We start from the raw sequence: 16,418 nt of genomic DNA on the forward strand, positions 1-16,418 counted from the left end.
ATGGTTTTATATAAGCAAACACTAAATGACAGTGTAATTTACACTGCAGGGTTTCCTGACAAATATCTAGCTTCAGTAGATGTTATTTCTACTGCAATCAAAAAGATTTCACCCTTTAAGCTTAGTTGATACAGCCACTGAGCACTTCACAATACTCTCCTTCTTATTTTAGAAATAGGGAATCAGGACATTGAAATAGAAAAATGTTCACACCTCTTCTATCAGCCTATTTTTTTTATTTAACTTCAGTTTTCTGAACACCTCCGTTCTCCATAGGTACCCATATCTATCCTTTTCTGTGCAGGGAATTTACATTCCTCTAACACTCTATCTCTGCACTGCACCTAATTTGTCTTCCCAAAATCAGAACAAAAGAAATGAGCTGAAAGTGCACATACAGCTGAGCTACTGGACACGGTATAGTTCCCAAATGACTCCAGTGCAGCCATATCAGCCATGGTCAAGTATAGTTTTCAAGGTTGGGTTAGCACCAATGTGCAGTTATGGAGATCATCAACTGGACTTGTACATAGCTCAGGCATCTCTGTACCGTCTTCAGTTGCATAGATTAAGAACTGTAAAGAAGGCAAATTATTTTTAATCATTATGATAAATGCTGTGTCTCAGTGACCAAAGTCTGACTGCCATTTTCTACAGAATATATATTAAAATTGAAAAATCTTGATAGGATCGAAAGTGATATATATGATCTGGGGTACAATCCTGTGTCTTAGCATATTTCATATCTTGATGTTTCTGAATAGATACAAGTACATACAATACAATACAATAGATACAAGCTTGGAAGTGACCATCCTGAGGTCACTTGTCTAGCCCCCTTATCAAAGCAATGTCAAAGTAGGATTTGCTTCTCCTTCTGATGGTGGGAGCAAGATGACAGGTCTCCTGCATCTTCCTTAATGACAAGGTTTGTTTTTGTTATAAAGAATTTTCCTTCACCAAAGTATTGCGTGGAGGTCATCAGCACCATAAGATGTGGACATTTTTGGATGATGAACATACCATGCAAGGGCACGTGTTACAACATATGTACAAGTTTCTCAGCCACAAAACTGTTTTTTAGAGGGCATTTTTCAGTGTTTTTACAAAATAGAGAAAATATGCCAGCATATCCAGTGAGCCGTATGGAGGGAGTTACTGTTAATTTATAGCTTCCAGAGATATAAACTGGATTTTTATCTTTTCTGCCTGTCTTATATTTCCTGCACAACAAATCTCACATTAAGGTCTATCTAGGCTGTGGCATGGCATAAGTATTTCATTCAGGCTTAAAAAGTGGTAGTAGCTTCAAACTGAGACTTACACCCTAAAATTTGAGTTCTTTTTTTTTTTTTTTTTTTTTAATAAAGGAAACTGTTTGCCAGTGAGCCACATTAGGTAAGCAACTGTATCCACGGATTATTTTTTATTACATACAATGTACCACACCACAGGTAGGTTTCAATACATTATTCAAAATTTACGTAATCCTTTTGAAATTGGTAAGCTTACAGAAAAAAAATGCTAAAGAAAATGATTTTTCATAGCCTGACTCAGGAGAGTGCTGTTATTATTACTTTGCCTAAACTTAAATACACAGCTTTTGACAAATCTCTACCATCTAAAAATTGCTAGTAGAAGCAGGAATTAGAGGTGAATCTATCTTTTGCATGAGAGAGGAACGGCTTAAAATTAAAGTAAGTTTAAATCAGTATGGAGGAAGAAAACAAGTAATTGTCCTGAAGTGTTTATTTTTGTGTTTTTTGTTGCCACAGGTTCATTATAAATAAAGGTATTAAAAGGCGAGGTCCCAGTTCTGTTGTTTAGTGTGTTTGCGTCAGAATTATGTACAGACAGAATAAAGAAATGTCATTAGAGAAAAAAAACATTCAATCTCCTGGTCACAAAAAGAATAGCTTATCCCAGGTCCTAGTATCATCCAAGAGCAAGGAATCAAATTTCTCTCTCTCTGCACTGGGTCTTTGTCCGCGCAGCCTTGGCGGCAAATTCTGTCAATCTTCAAGCTGCTTAGGGTAATGTTTGCAAAGCAATTTAGCAATTCAGAGCTTAATCTTCATTGAAAGTCAACAAAACCTTGGCTCAGATGTGCTTAATTTACCTTAAAAAAACATGATCTAGGAACTTCTGCTGTTACCCTTAATCCTACAAGCTTTCTAGTGCAAGAGAGCTGGGGATCCCAGAAACTGAGGGTGTGGGGAATGCAATGGAATGAATAATGATCTGCAAGGAGCTTGATTTCCACAACATGAAGAGCTGGAAGGTCTTAATTTCACTTTTTAAAGTGCAGAAGTTTAGCATCATCCTCTTGAAACTTTATTAATATTAAATGGCATGTAGCTGCTGTTAAATATTTTTGGTAACAGTGATTGATTGGCACTTCTCTCTGCCAAGTCCATTCGTAAAGGCTATTGACAACCACAAAAACATCTAATATAGCATTAATAAGAAGAAACAAACACTAGGTTTTCACATTTAAGAGGTGACATCTAGGACTACTATTATTTAAGAAGTGACATCCAGGACTACTATTTTTATTTGCACTCTTTGTTGTTTTAATTCTACTTTTGGATGCACTGGCATCTTATTGTCAATCTTTTCCACGTGAGGAGGGAAGTTAGAGAAGATGGAGATTTATAGAAGATGTTATCTACCAAGAGAACATTCAACCCAATCATAGGATCAAATTTAGAAGGATAAACTTCTCTAGGATAGGTAAGAGGTTGACAGATAAAAGTTCGTATAATTCACAGAATGGGTTGCGCAAATAGTACACCTCTTATAACCAACACTGCTCTTTCAGGCAAACGTTCTCTGTTACTTCCATTAGTGTTTAGAAGGTTTTAGCTGAGTTCAGCTCAAACCTTCAGCATTTTTCCATATCTACGGATTTCCAAATGATTATACTCTGGCAATCTGATGCCTTTTGAGATTTTGTGTTTGGCCTCATGAACCAGAGGTTATGTAGAGTTCCTCAACTATTGTTCCATAAAAATACAGCTTTAGCATGGTTAGCATTTGGATTTTTGAGAAATCACACTTCTTTAAAAAAGAAAAAGTGAGGAATAAGAATGTATCGCATTGCTGCTGAAACACAAAGGACTCTATCAGCAGCCTCCCACTGACTGAGTAAACTCTTAATGAGCTCCCTTCATGTTCTGGCCTCAAGACAAAAGGATGTTATGATTTCTCAAATAGTTGCACCCAGCAGAGTTTATGGATTTAGTACACTTCTGCACATTTGGCAGGAGAATTAATTTTCATAACAATTTTGAAAATTAGCTTTACCAATCCATGTTGTAGTTCCATATGCAGGTGACACCTCTTGATTTCAGAAGAGCCAGCCTGCTGACACAATCACAATGCAAATTTGACTTCTGACTCTTTCACTGTCAAAGGAGAACATGCAAAGCCAGAAGAAATCATTACTAGGAAGGTGCAACAAATATCTTGACTTTTCCAAAATGTCCTCTCTTGTCAGAGACAAAGCAGGCAATGTTCTGTCTCGTTAATACTTTCTCCTGGCTTTCCCTGCCTACATTTTTAATAGCCTGAGAACAATTCTTTTTCAAGAGTAATCTCTAAAGGTTACAGTGTATGAACAGATTTATTACGACATGAACAAAAGAGCACTCCCATGCTAGGGAAGTCTGAAAAATTCAATGCTTTTTGCACATTTGCACAGAAATAGGCGAGAATGCTCTGACTGACAACACTCTAGTATTACATTTTGATTTCTGAAAAAATATATCTCATTTCAGTGCCACAGCTGTCTGCATTTTGTCTGGTGGGGTGCTTTTCTGCAGTGGAGTCATTTTGTTAAGTCTATGCTTTACAACTCTCATTGTATTTTTTATGTTTAAGTGACACAAATCATAAATATGGATCATTTTTTCCATTTTTCTTACTTTAGTTCTCCAGGTGTCTAATATCGTTGTCAAAAAAGCACCAAAGAAGTCATCATAAATCTAGCTGGCGGTAATAATTATGCTATCAGTGGGGTTCTTTCCTGTGCTGAAAATTTCCCTTTGATTATAACCTAGCAAAAGCACAGCTAATTCTGTGGGCAGCTTGGCCACAATGTAATTTTCAAAGCTGTTAACAGACATGGGGTCATGATTAGGTCTGAGAGAAAGCAATTGCAAGCTACTGGGTGTCTGAGACAACTACCTAAAGAAACAGCTACTCAAAGCAGACCCTTGAGAGCTATTGTAATACTTAGAACCATCATAGACCATTTATTTCACAAAACTACATTCAGTGCTTTTATACACTGCATTTTGTGTTAGGGAGAAGACACATTTGGGATTGGGAAGAAATGGGGCTGCTACACAGAGTCCCAGTTTTTCAGTCTCATTGTCTCCAAAAGAAACATTTTGTTTTATTTTTCCTGGGGAAAAATATATATATATATATCCTGAAATCAGTATTTTCAGCCCATAAGTAAGTTACCATTACTTTAAAAATAAAAATCAAAGAATGACACTTTGACTCTTGTGTCAAACTGTGCAACCCACAGGCTGCAATTTCAGGTGAATTACCCGGTAGTTTAAGGTATCCCTGATTTGACATTCAGTCATTTTCCTTTTCTTTGTGGATATGGATAATTTTTAATGTCACAACATAGGTGACACAGATTCCTCATGCTGAAATTTGAGATGCAATCAAGCAACAGCTTCGCTAAGTCTGAATGGGGAGAAGAACATTCAAATTTTGATGCAGAATCCTCAGGCCAGGTTGAAGTCAGTCAGTAATTTCATTACTTGGAAATAAACCTTTAGAAAAAAAAAAAAAAAGAAAGAAAGAAAAAAAAAAGAAAGAAAAAAAGAAAAAAAAACATTTTATAGTGCAACTCAAAACTCACTCTTAAGTTTTGGGAGGTTTCACTGTGAAACCTGTTCCTGATAAAGCACTCCTGAATCAAAATAGTCTTTCATATCTTCTCTGGAGTTTTTCAGAGAACCTTTCATTAAGTATCGTATAGGATCTGCAAAATGAACACAGTATTTCCCAAGGACACATGGTAGTCCACTTTCTCAATGTGAACACGGAAAGAAAACCTCTCTCTTCTCTTAGTGAAATCTTTCTAGAACTAATGCTGCTATCTCAAAGCCTCTTTTTATTTAAGTCCATAGCAAATCTCCCTTCCAAACTCCCACTAGGAGCAAAATGATAAAGAATGGCTTGGACTGAATGGGGAAATAGCTGAATAAAGTAAAGAAATTAAATGGCAGCAAATGGAAGAAGCTTGGATGTAAATGTGTAGGCAGCTCCACTCCCTCAGATTCTCCATCGGTGATAGCTTAGACCTATCAGCTACATTAGTATCCCAAACTACATGTTCATGGTTGCATACTCCAGATCCACGTCCCATTACATCATCTTGCTCTGTGTATTGCATATTGTTTGACAGCAAAAAGAGAAGTGTGTTCAAACTAAAAGAGGGTAAATTTAAATTGGATATAAGGAAAAGGTTTTTACAATAAGGGTAGTAAGCACTACAAGAAGTTTCCCAGAGAGGTGGTGGATGCCCTATCCCTGGAAACATTTGAAGTCAGGCTGGACAGGGCTCTGAGCACCTGATGGAGTTGTGGATGTGCCTGTTCATTGCAGGGAAGTTGGACTAATGGCCTTTAAGGGTCCCTTCCAACAATTCTATGATTTAATGATTCTGTATATCCCTTCCCTTATTTCCTTCTCTCCACCACAATAGGGAGATGTATCCAGACTATTGCTGGTCCCTGCATTGTGGTGACTTCCAAAGAGCAAATAAAAACCATGCTGCAGTGCCCTGGCATGATTTAGTCTAACAACACATACCTATCGCTCTCAGACCAATTGCAGTATTTAAAGTTGAACTTCATGAAAAGACCATTAAGACATTAAATATCCACAGGGGAAAAGAAAAAAAAAGCGGAAGAAGATTAAAAAAAAAAGAGAGAAACACCATAGGAATCAGTTTCTTAGAGGCGAAGGCCTGTGTCAAAGTTATGCTTGTATGTTGAAACCATGTTGTTACAGTACACTGCTAATGAAAGGTGTTCCTCAAAACAGTTCATTCCCACCCTTCCAGAGAAGTGTCCAACTGGATCACCCCTAGCACTGGGGTGATCTGGCAACCTGCAGGCATTGCAGCAGCACCTCAGAGCTTCTCAGGCTCACAGGGAGAGAGCAACTTTTCAGCAGGGTCTACACACAAGATTCGCCTGTCCACCTTCTCCAGGTGAAAGAGAAGCTGAGAAGAGAAGGTGAAAGTCTTTACTGACATGCCAGTATGTGAAAATTCAACCCCTTTAAATAGGATCTTAATTGCACTGTGGTGGTTATTTCTATCACAGCTGTAGCGACATGAAAGAATTCTCTAAGTTCTATGCTCTTCTAAAGTTTTCTTTAGGCTTAGCCTGCAAGTGGGTTGAACTACACATTTTACTGAGAGTGCTGAATAGACAGCAAAGAAATGTGAGGTCTAATTATGACTTTGACACTGAATTGCTGTCCAAATCCATGCAAATCCTTAAACCTCTATGCATTGCATTCCCCCAAATGCAGAAAAAAAATGGACAGGGGCATTGGACAAATGTGAAGAAGAGGGAGAATAATGTATCTCTCCCTAATGATGATGCTATGAAGTCTGATGTCTGAGAATCTCTACTAAGGACATTTTCAGAGAAAATGGTGACACCTATAAGTGGTACATAAGCAGATATGCTGGCAGATTGCAAAGAGTTCAGGCTGTTTACGGAAGCTGAGGTTCTCTCCTGCTAAATGTTGTTGTCATTTCATAATCAAGTAAATGGCAAAGAGCAACCTGCAAATTTATGTGCAAACTCCCATCTGTGCTAGAAGAAGAAAGTAATTTCAAAGATGAGAATAAAGCTGCCACGCAGTACCTGAACTGTATCATATTGACATTACTGGCCATGGTACAGTGGTAAGGGAATTGAAGTTTGGAGTTTTGTGCACGAACATGAGCATGAGCATTCAGTAAACATATATTGCTGGGCTGTGAATGCATTCATATCCTTTGCCTTGTCAGGAAGGTCATGAGGACTATTTACAAATGATGTTTACAACCTCAGCCAAGGAATCTCAGTTTCTCTGTTATATTTCCTTTTCTGACACAGGCTATCAAGACCAATTACACTTTCTGTACCTTGTTTTTTAATTTTTAAAATTCCAGTAACAACACAGGCATGGTGGGTGCCAATAGTCTGCAATGCATGGATCTGCACCACGAACGGAGTGGCTGTTTCCTTAAAGATAATATGATTTACCCTATGCCAAATATTTATTACTCTAGATGCAAGAAGAACTGTCATTAGAAATAGGACTTTACTATGCAATGGGGTGTAGCTTTTGAATGTACTTCAGATGCTAAAGTATTTGCACAAAATGGAATGTAGACAACTCACTGCAAATCTGGCAGTATATTATTGCTTTGCACTGGCAATTTTCTCACATTTTCATTTCAAACAATCTTTGAGCAAGGATTTTGATGCTGTTTTGGAATGCTTGTGTTCAGCTTAATGCAGATGTGGGTTCTGAAAAATGATTAAGAAGCACCCAAGCACAAAAATAAAATCTGTTAGGTTCTGTCCAAATTACTGCTGGGATTAGCTTAGCACAGTGATCACTTCTGAAGTCTGGAATAATATCAGGGATGCACATAATCTTGAATATTTCTGATATAAAGTGTGTTCTAAATGTTTGCATCTTCCATTTCACTGCTCAGAACTGTATTTCTTAATTTTCTTCTAGTAGGAGACATTCACCGAGAAGACAGTAGCAATATATAGCACTCAGACAGCACTTTTTTATTTCATAATTTTGTAAATATATTAAACAGTTTTCTCAAAACACAAGTAAAAAAACTCGGAAATAAGGAAAGAAAGGTACTAATGGGAATTGGGTGTATGCCTGTATGCCCTTTGACTATCACACCCACTCCCATAGTTATTTTTCTAATAAGGGAACTAAAGTGGCCAAACCATGAGTTCAATGCATTTGTTTAATTAGTTTGAAGTGAGCTCTGTTTTCTATTTTAGTGTTTTATTCACATCTCACAGTAATCACTATGATAGCAGTGCTGTGATTTGTAATGTCAAAATGTCTTATCTATCCCCTGTAACACAAAACCCTGTGATCAAATGCCCTATGCAGAAGGTACTGAATGGAAAAATATTTGATGCTGATGTGGCCTAACAGCAACATTGGTAATAGCTCTAAAATTAAAGTTGAATAATTTGATTTCTTTCATAATAGAAAAATGGCTATTGACCAGAAATGTTGTGAAAGATTAAAAGCAGTTATGAACTTAAACCTGGCTCGTAATTTGAAATGTTTAGGAAATAGTCAGTTCTTGTATCAACAAGAGCAGTCAACATACATAAAGCATGCATTCAAGAATCCTTCATTCACTGAAAAGTGTGCTCAAAAATTCTCTTGTCTTTCTCAAACTTCATTTTAATTAGTGTTGCACAAGATTACTCCAATCAAAGTAAGTCAGCACCAAACATTGCATTCTGCATTCATTGTTAATGTCAGCTAACAGGATGGTATTCTGTAATGTTAAGCTCTGCTCCGTGGTGAAAGTATCTGTTCAAGACTGCCCTCAGTTCTTTCTCCTGCTTAACTTTTCAAACACACCCTTTGTCTTAGAGCTTTCAAAATATTTTTAAGTATTTTTAACTTGGCATGAAGTTTACTGCTGGGAATTGACAGTCTTGTGCATTTTCTGCAACAGCAGATACTGTCATTTGTTTTGAGTGACTAAATAGTGTGTGGATCCAAAATTGTATTCATCAAGGTAGCCAACTTTGTGGTCAGACTCTAGAGATGCTGATGGGCTTATGGCAAGGCACACAATTACTTAGTGAATTTCTCAGATGCTAACAGTTTAATACAGAGATAAAATTCAGAGCACTACCTTCTGTTAAGGTCAGTACCAGCAAGATGATGTCTTGTAAATCTGTGTGTATGTGCACTCTCTTCTTCAGAGATTGACTGTTATTAATTGGTTAAGGAGTGGTGGCTGACAATACTTAGCTGCCTCTGAATTTAAATGCCTCTTCATCATTTGTTGTCATAGAAGGCCTTCTTTGAGAAAGCAGCAGATGACCTGCTGCTGATAAGAATCCTTTATAAAGGTCAATTTTTTACTAAGACATAGCCACATTTTTTGAAGGATTTCCACTACTAAGTCACTTAAATTGTTCACGTTACTTTCACTTCGTTTACATTTACCAAAAAAGGCACAAGTACTTCCAGGCTCATCCTGGAAGCTCAAATGGATTATACAGCAGGATTAGTTATTGCATTTCTCCTCAGAAGGGATTTATCTGAGCTCTTCTGAACCAGATAGACTATAAACGCTTTCAGAGAAGGCATATTCAAAATAGCATTTTTTCTCTTCATGAGCCAAACCCTTCATGCAGAATGAGTGCTTATGAGACCTTTTGGTTGCATAGTTACACCTCTGATAATTTTTTTTTTTTAAGACCTCCTCATTATAAGGGGAGAGTGTTTTAAATCTAGCCATAAAGCTGTTGTTATCATTCTTTTCAATTACATTACAATGCACAACAATTAATTATATCTAATCCTTCTCACAGAAGTGTTTACAAGCAAAGAGAGTACCTCAACTTTCTTTCAATAAAAGCGTAGGACTTATTATGTCCCTCTAGGTATTTTACTCATCTAGCCTTTCTGTACTTAGGATTATAATCATATTATTTGCCTTATTGGAATTTCCCTATGGGAAAATAAACATCAGTTCTTGTCAGGCATGATCTTTAAACTATATTTTGTATGGGAAAAATATTCCCACATATCTCCTAATCAAGATCTAGGATTTAGTGAGGTATCTTCAGCTCACCACCTCCACTCATATACAGACTTGCTGTGATTCATGTGAAGGACCTTTCTGGATATGAAATCCTTATACATATATTACTTTACCTCCTATTTGTAGGACTTTTGCATAGGTACGCTCAAACCAGAGGTCCAATTCAAACTGATTAAAAACCTCATTGACATCAAAGCAAGCAGCCAGGGCTACTTGGGCAGCTGGTGCAGCACTGGGGGATGGATTTGGACAGAGAAGCTGGTGGTGCTGCATGCATGGAAGGGATGTATGCTAAACTAGACTTACTCTGGTCAGAGAATCCTTCAGTTTAGTTTCAGATTTCAGGAGCCTGTGTTGCACAGTCTAAACCAGCTCCCGGACACAAACCAAAGCACTGTGAGTGGGAATAATAAGATTCCTTTTGAAAAATCACTGCTGATCTGAAATAAATGCTAACTAACATAGATGCGTCCATGCATCTGAAGTATGTTACACTTAGGACAGTTTTGTATTTGTATCCTTTGTATTTATTTTTCAGAATGCATCCCTGTCTGGGCAGATGGAGGTGTGGGGAAAGAACAGTTTCAACAGCCACTCTTGTTGTTGGCAAGGTCACAGAAGTGGTTTCTTTCTATCAGGCTTGTTTTCTGTGTTTTCTGAAATGATGATCTTTTTTTTTTTTTTTTTTTTTTTTTTTTTTTTGAGTGAAATAGTACTTCAGTGTTCAATTTCTCTTAAACCAAATGCATTCCACAGATATTAACTTCAAAGTGGGAAGTTTTCCTCCAAGAGAGACCTTTCCCTTTGAAAAGCAGAATTGGTTATCTGGAACACAAAATATGACAAATTAGTCTCAACTATATGTTTCCTAGACTGATAAAATCACCTGTCTTCACATTTTTACTTCTTTTTTGTAGAGCCATGTTTGACTATGACAAGAGCAAAGACAGTGGTCTCCCAAGCCAAGGCCTCAGTTTTAAGTATGGAGACATTCTTCACGTCATCAATGCCTCGGACGATGAGTGGTGGCAGGCGAGGAGGGTCACCCTGGAGGGAGACAGTGAGGAGATGGGAGTTATACCCAGCAAGAGGAGGTGAGTGCTGCTTCCTCCTTTCTGCCTCCTTGGCTGTGATGTTAAAATATTCCATTTTATTAGAAAAACAGCTTGTGTCAATCTATTGAAAGAACGGGGAAGTAGAGCAAAATCCTGCAGTCATTACTTCACAAGCTGGATGATAAGGTTTTCACTGTGAGATTTAAAGACTTTAGGCTGTTTAACTGTACTGAGAAGAAACTGAAATGGTGGCTTTATTATAGTGGATTAACATCTTCACAGAGAAAGGCAGGATGGGATACAGAGCGAGAGCACCATCTAATAAAGAACATCAGCACAGAAAGAAAAACCAGAACCTGAGTCTGGGAATTAGCTCCAAATTTGAGGTAGAGCACATGTTTTAATGTCAGGGTGATTTGATGATTAGCCATTACATCAAACCATTGAGGGATGTGATGAATGTCTTGACATTTTCAAGCCAAGGCTGTATGTCTTTCTTTTCTGAGAGTAATAGAATTAAACTGCTGAGCTTGTGTGATGTAAAGAACAAAGCTAAATTACATAATGATCCTCTTTGACTTCAAAAACTGTTAATTTAATCTCCGCCTGTCTGGAAACTGATGGATAATCAATATTGCAGTATGTTTTTCACGTAATGTAAATGAATGCACTTTTATCCATTCTCCAAGCTAAATCTAAATCTTTCTTTAGCTGTGATGGATTCATGCTGACTAGAAGGGAGAAAATAGACATCTGAGTCTTACCCTTTGTTTCTATTGTTTAGTCTGTTTGGGTGCTTTTGTAAAATTGGCCACAGGTCTCTGATAGTATCAGGACTATGGCACAAATAAGTATTACTTTGTGCCTCTGTTGATAGTTGCTATAGAAAGGTCAAGAACTGAAAGAGTGGGAGGAAAATGAAATCTGTCAAACCACATTACATTTCTCTTTTGCAGCAATGCTCCCATACTGCATATAAACTTTCTATTCCTAGGTATTTCAGCTTTAGCATTAATATAAAAATGATCATGCCCATTTTATATAATGGGAAAATGGGATGTTTGGTGCTTTACAGAGCACCTGCTGGCATTTCAAGGAGAACTGGCCCGGGTGCTAGTAGAGCTCATGGTAGCCCTTGTTCTAAATTACATAAAAGTGAACTGAAAGGCCTTGAAAAACCTTATTGACATTAGCCCTGCAAGGACCTTATTTTCTCTAATCATTACCATGTTTGAATAACAACCACCAGGATTTTCAGAAAAAGGCAATTACAAATGGGAAAAGGGGAAAGTCTGTTCAGTTACTACTGAGAGAGATAGTGCACAAAGCTCACACAGTGTGATGTATGCCACAAAATGCTATAAATAACTATCAAACATAAGAAAATACCTATAGGGGAAAGAATGACAAAGCAAAGCAACTGATTCAGATGTGGAGTTGTATCTTCTATAAGATGGAGTGGATGCAAACGCCTAAGGATAATTGGTTTGACTGCACAGTGTTGCTTTCAAGAAGGACCAAAAACAGAGGCTTTCTAGTCAAGGTCAGACATATGATATGGCTTGGAGAAAAGACGTGACTTACAAACACTGGGAGGGAAAAAAGAAAAAAGAAAAGATGCAGGTCTAGTTACTATGCTCTCTGCTTGTCATCCTGATTCTTCACAAGTGAATCTCATCAGCCTGAAAAAATCAATGGCATCTGATTTCCTGTCTGCAGTAATATAGTGATGTGATACACCTCAGCACGGAGGTTGCTATTGTTTCATACAAGTTTTCAATTATACAAGGATATTTTTGCCAGTGCACTGAAAAGTGGATATGACTTCCTGTGGATTCTGGCCACTGAATCCAATAAGCTCTTGCCAGCAATTTCTGTGGTCATTTACACCACCTAGGGTGAGGATGAGCAATCAATGCACAGTGAGCTGAGCTATATAGGATAAAACTCATCAGACTTGCCGGAATACACTAATTCAGAGTTGAATTTCCTCTACGTGCATTGGTTATTTAGTCTGAGAGGCTCAATCCAAGAGTAGTCCTGGAATTCATTCATCTGACCGAATATAGACTGATTTAAGCTGGTTTCTCCAGGCTGCTGTTATATGTCTTACAGTTTATAGGCGACTATTTCTATAAGAATTGCATTGTGTGTAATTGGACATCTGTAATAGCAAGTGGTAAGATATATGGTGTAGTAGAAAAGGAGAAGAGCTTCTGTGGCTGCTCACTGAGCTGTGACTTGCCCTGCAAGCCCACCTTTCCATGATGTTTTAGGCTGAAGAGATTATATATTGCTTTTGTTCTTTTTTTAGGTTCTTCATTTTTTCATCTGCTTTAGAATTTGTTGGCGGTGGTTCTTTTCTTTAATTTTATTTTGTTTCTTTTGTGTGTGTGCATGTATATGTGTGTTGTACTTGACCTCCTTCCTTTGCCCATGCATTTATCCTTTGGGACTGCAACAATTATTTGCACTTTGGGTCAGGGGGAGGCTGTACAAATCCAGGGGTTATTAGTGCCAGAGTGGGTCTTTGAGTTCTGGTTTGCTCTCTCTCTCTAGTCCTATAACAGATAATATATAATCCCTGCATTTTTCATAAGTGAAATTATGGAATAGCTCTGAAAGCCACTAACCTCTTCAGTTTCACTTTAGTATGTATGCTTATGTATGTATATAGATGTTCATACAAATATATACATATATGTATATATACACACAAAACCGTGACACATACAATGTATTATTTCTTTAAGGCATTGTGTAATGGTAATTGCTTTCCAAGCATTTACTCTTACCTTTCTTTTTAATATTTTTTCAAAAAGACACCTTCAAACAATGACATTGCAGCATGAGCTGATTCTGATTGCAGAATAAATCAAGACTCCAGACTCTTCTCTATGATGTATATGATATAGCAGTAGAAATCATAATTTATAATTGCAGGAGAGCTGCCACTCACTCTTCTCTCCAGGATGTTGTGTATATTACCAGCCTTTATCTCTTAGTGATTCATTAGAGTCTGAACGATATTTGCCTTTAGATTTCAGTGCTGCTGTGAATGTGTGGACTTGATGCCTTGTTGATTGTTAAATTATAAAGTCAAACTTTAAGAGGGAGTTTTGGAGAGTAGCACAGCAGCTAAAGGAGGGTTTCTGAAAGAGAGAGTGCAGGAAATGACAATGGCCTTGTGTTTCCGCATTGATCTGTGCAAGGACCAAATCTCACAAATTGTTGAGGTGGCGATCCCAGTGAGGGATCTAAAATGCTGCAGTACTGCTGTAACCCTTTCTTCATCTGGAGGCAACATTCTGTCCATTTCTTATGGACATTTGTATGCATTTGCTGTTCTGCACCATGGTACTAAGGTAGAAACCAAACAGTGCCATAGAAGTGTTATGATTCTGGATCGTATTGATGTTGGCTACAATAGGACTTCAGCATAAGAGACTGTAAACCACTTAAGCTGTGTTTTAACAGGAACCAAATAGTTGTTATCATATAGTATTAATAAATGAACATAACGGGCTAAATTGGTCCTGGTTCCACATCCACCACAAAGATTTATCCAAGTTGTGCCTACGGTGACAGTGGAAAACAGTTCAGAGAGGGATTCCCAGGTGCTGCGACACACCTTCAAGTCCTATACCAATGTCTCAGCAGCTTATGGTCCTATTTGAACACTACATTTAACTACGTGAATTACTAGCTGATCATTAAAAATTACTATGCTTTATACTAGAATGGCCAGTAGAATTAGATTTACATTGGATTTTTATTACATTTAGATGTATCAATTTAGCTTTTAATTTCTACATATATATCACTATAATTTCTTGTTTCCCTTTTCAGGCTAAGTAAATGGGCTCGACTTCCCATAACGGGCAGTAGCAGGCAGAGCAGCCCATTTCTAAGACTCCCTCCCAATGGAAATTCTTACATTCAGAAAGGTCAATCAACAAAAAGCATGAAACCAGTGTGCATAAGTTAGAGTGTATTAAAGTCTTCCACAGATGCTTTAATTCAAGAGTACAGACAATTTAATTTGCTGTGGCACTGATTTTACAACTCTTTTTTTTGTGTTGTTTTTTGTTTTTGTTTTGTTTTTTAATTGCAATCTCTATATAATGGCAACCTCCAACTTCATGAATGGCAAGCTTCGGTATTTTACATGTTGTGGCACCTCTGATCTGTGGATCCAAAGGGATTTTATTCTGCAGCACCACCACATTGCCCTCAGAACAGCCTAGCCTAAATTCTTCCTACTTCTACATTTGCTTCCTATGCAGGCACTGAGGATTTGGTCCTCTAACACTAAATCAGTCACATAATCCTTCTGCTGTCTACAGGACTAAACCACTTGTGTTGTACATCACTCCAAGATTTCCATTTTCAGGTAGCTGAAAAAGTTGTGTAACTTGTGTCTCTGTTATATACCAAATAAATGTGCGTGATGGCACCACGCAGTCGTGTTATCAAATGGACAGCATTCTCACAAAACACACATGTAACCACACTTTCCTTTGAGAAGAAAATGGGAGAAAAAACATTAAAAAACAATGTTTTGCAAACATTTGTAAGGACAAGGAACAAGAGGACAGAACTCCCCGTGGGCAAAAAGCCAGTTCAAATTTGTTATTCTGCTCAGCTTGGCAGAAGGGCATGTTTATCCACTCGAGTGAATTTTATTTTTAATGGTCTCCTACAAACTGTCCACCTTTCTAAATATCCCTTAAGACTTTAATCTTTAGATGATAAAACTTTTTTACATGGCATGATCTTGTAAGCTTTGTCTATAATAAGTTACCTGACTATACTTACTAACCTAATGGAAACAAAATAAGTACAGAGTAAAATTGATATCTATGTGTATTTATAACTCTCTTGTTGTTCCCTGGTAATTACGGGAAAAAAGGAAAACAGCCCCTAGCTTTTAAACAGAATAAGGTTGTTCAACAGTATTATGAGAAGTTGGTTCCCACTGGCATTAGGTCTACCATTTTCATGAAATATTCACCAAGTGCTGAGCTGCTTTCTATAAGCAAGCAGCTTTCCTTAGTGAAGGTGGAGATCTATAAGAGAGCATGTTTTCTCCTAGTGAAAAATACATGTTCTGTTGCAAAAAAATGCCACTTCAGGAATACTCAAAAATAATTTAGAGAATGAGAGCTTATTGGTATACTGAAACTTCACACAAGCAAAGCTAAACAGTGCAAAGAATAGAAGCAATGGAAAACTGTGCACTGAGTCAACATATTTGGACTATAAATAGTGATCTGCATTGTCTGTTATGCTTCACTTGATGGAATACAACAAATGTGTATTTGTTGCAGGCACAACAAATGTAAAGCTGATATCCTGGAAGCAAGACATGAAAAGCACATTAGCGAAGATGTAAAATATAGCATGTTCTGTCCAGAATCCATTTTATATTGCATTCTTCTATGTGATAACTCTCCTTTTAACAGTTCTCATGCTGGATTTGAATTTTGCTTTAATTCTGC

At 37.4% G+C, this 16,418-nt stretch overlaps 1 protein-coding gene across 7 annotated transcripts in view; it reads left to right on the forward strand.

Moving 5' to 3' along the window:
• DLG2 (discs large MAGUK scaffold protein 2) overlaps positions 1-16,418 on the forward strand; it is a gene marked incomplete at both ends in the record, with an annotated part of 740,481 nt that overhangs the window by 675,677 nt on the left and 48,386 nt on the right. For 6 of the 7 annotated variants that reach the window (XM_079537732.1, XM_079537733.1, XM_079537734.1 and 3 more), the window contains one exon: positions 10,780-10,956. The exons of the other annotated variant lie outside the window; for it this stretch is intronic. In XM_079537732.1, the coding sequence (XP_079393858.1) occupies positions 10,780-10,956 (177 nt within the window). The remainder of the gene's footprint in view (positions 1-10,779; positions 10,957-16,418) is intronic. 7 annotated transcript variants of the gene reach the window in all.

This window comes from Tetrao urogallus (assembly GCF_951394365.1).
Source record: "Tetrao urogallus genome assembly, chromosome: 1".
NCBI lineage: Eukaryota > Metazoa > Chordata > Aves > Galliformes > Phasianidae > Tetrao > Tetrao urogallus.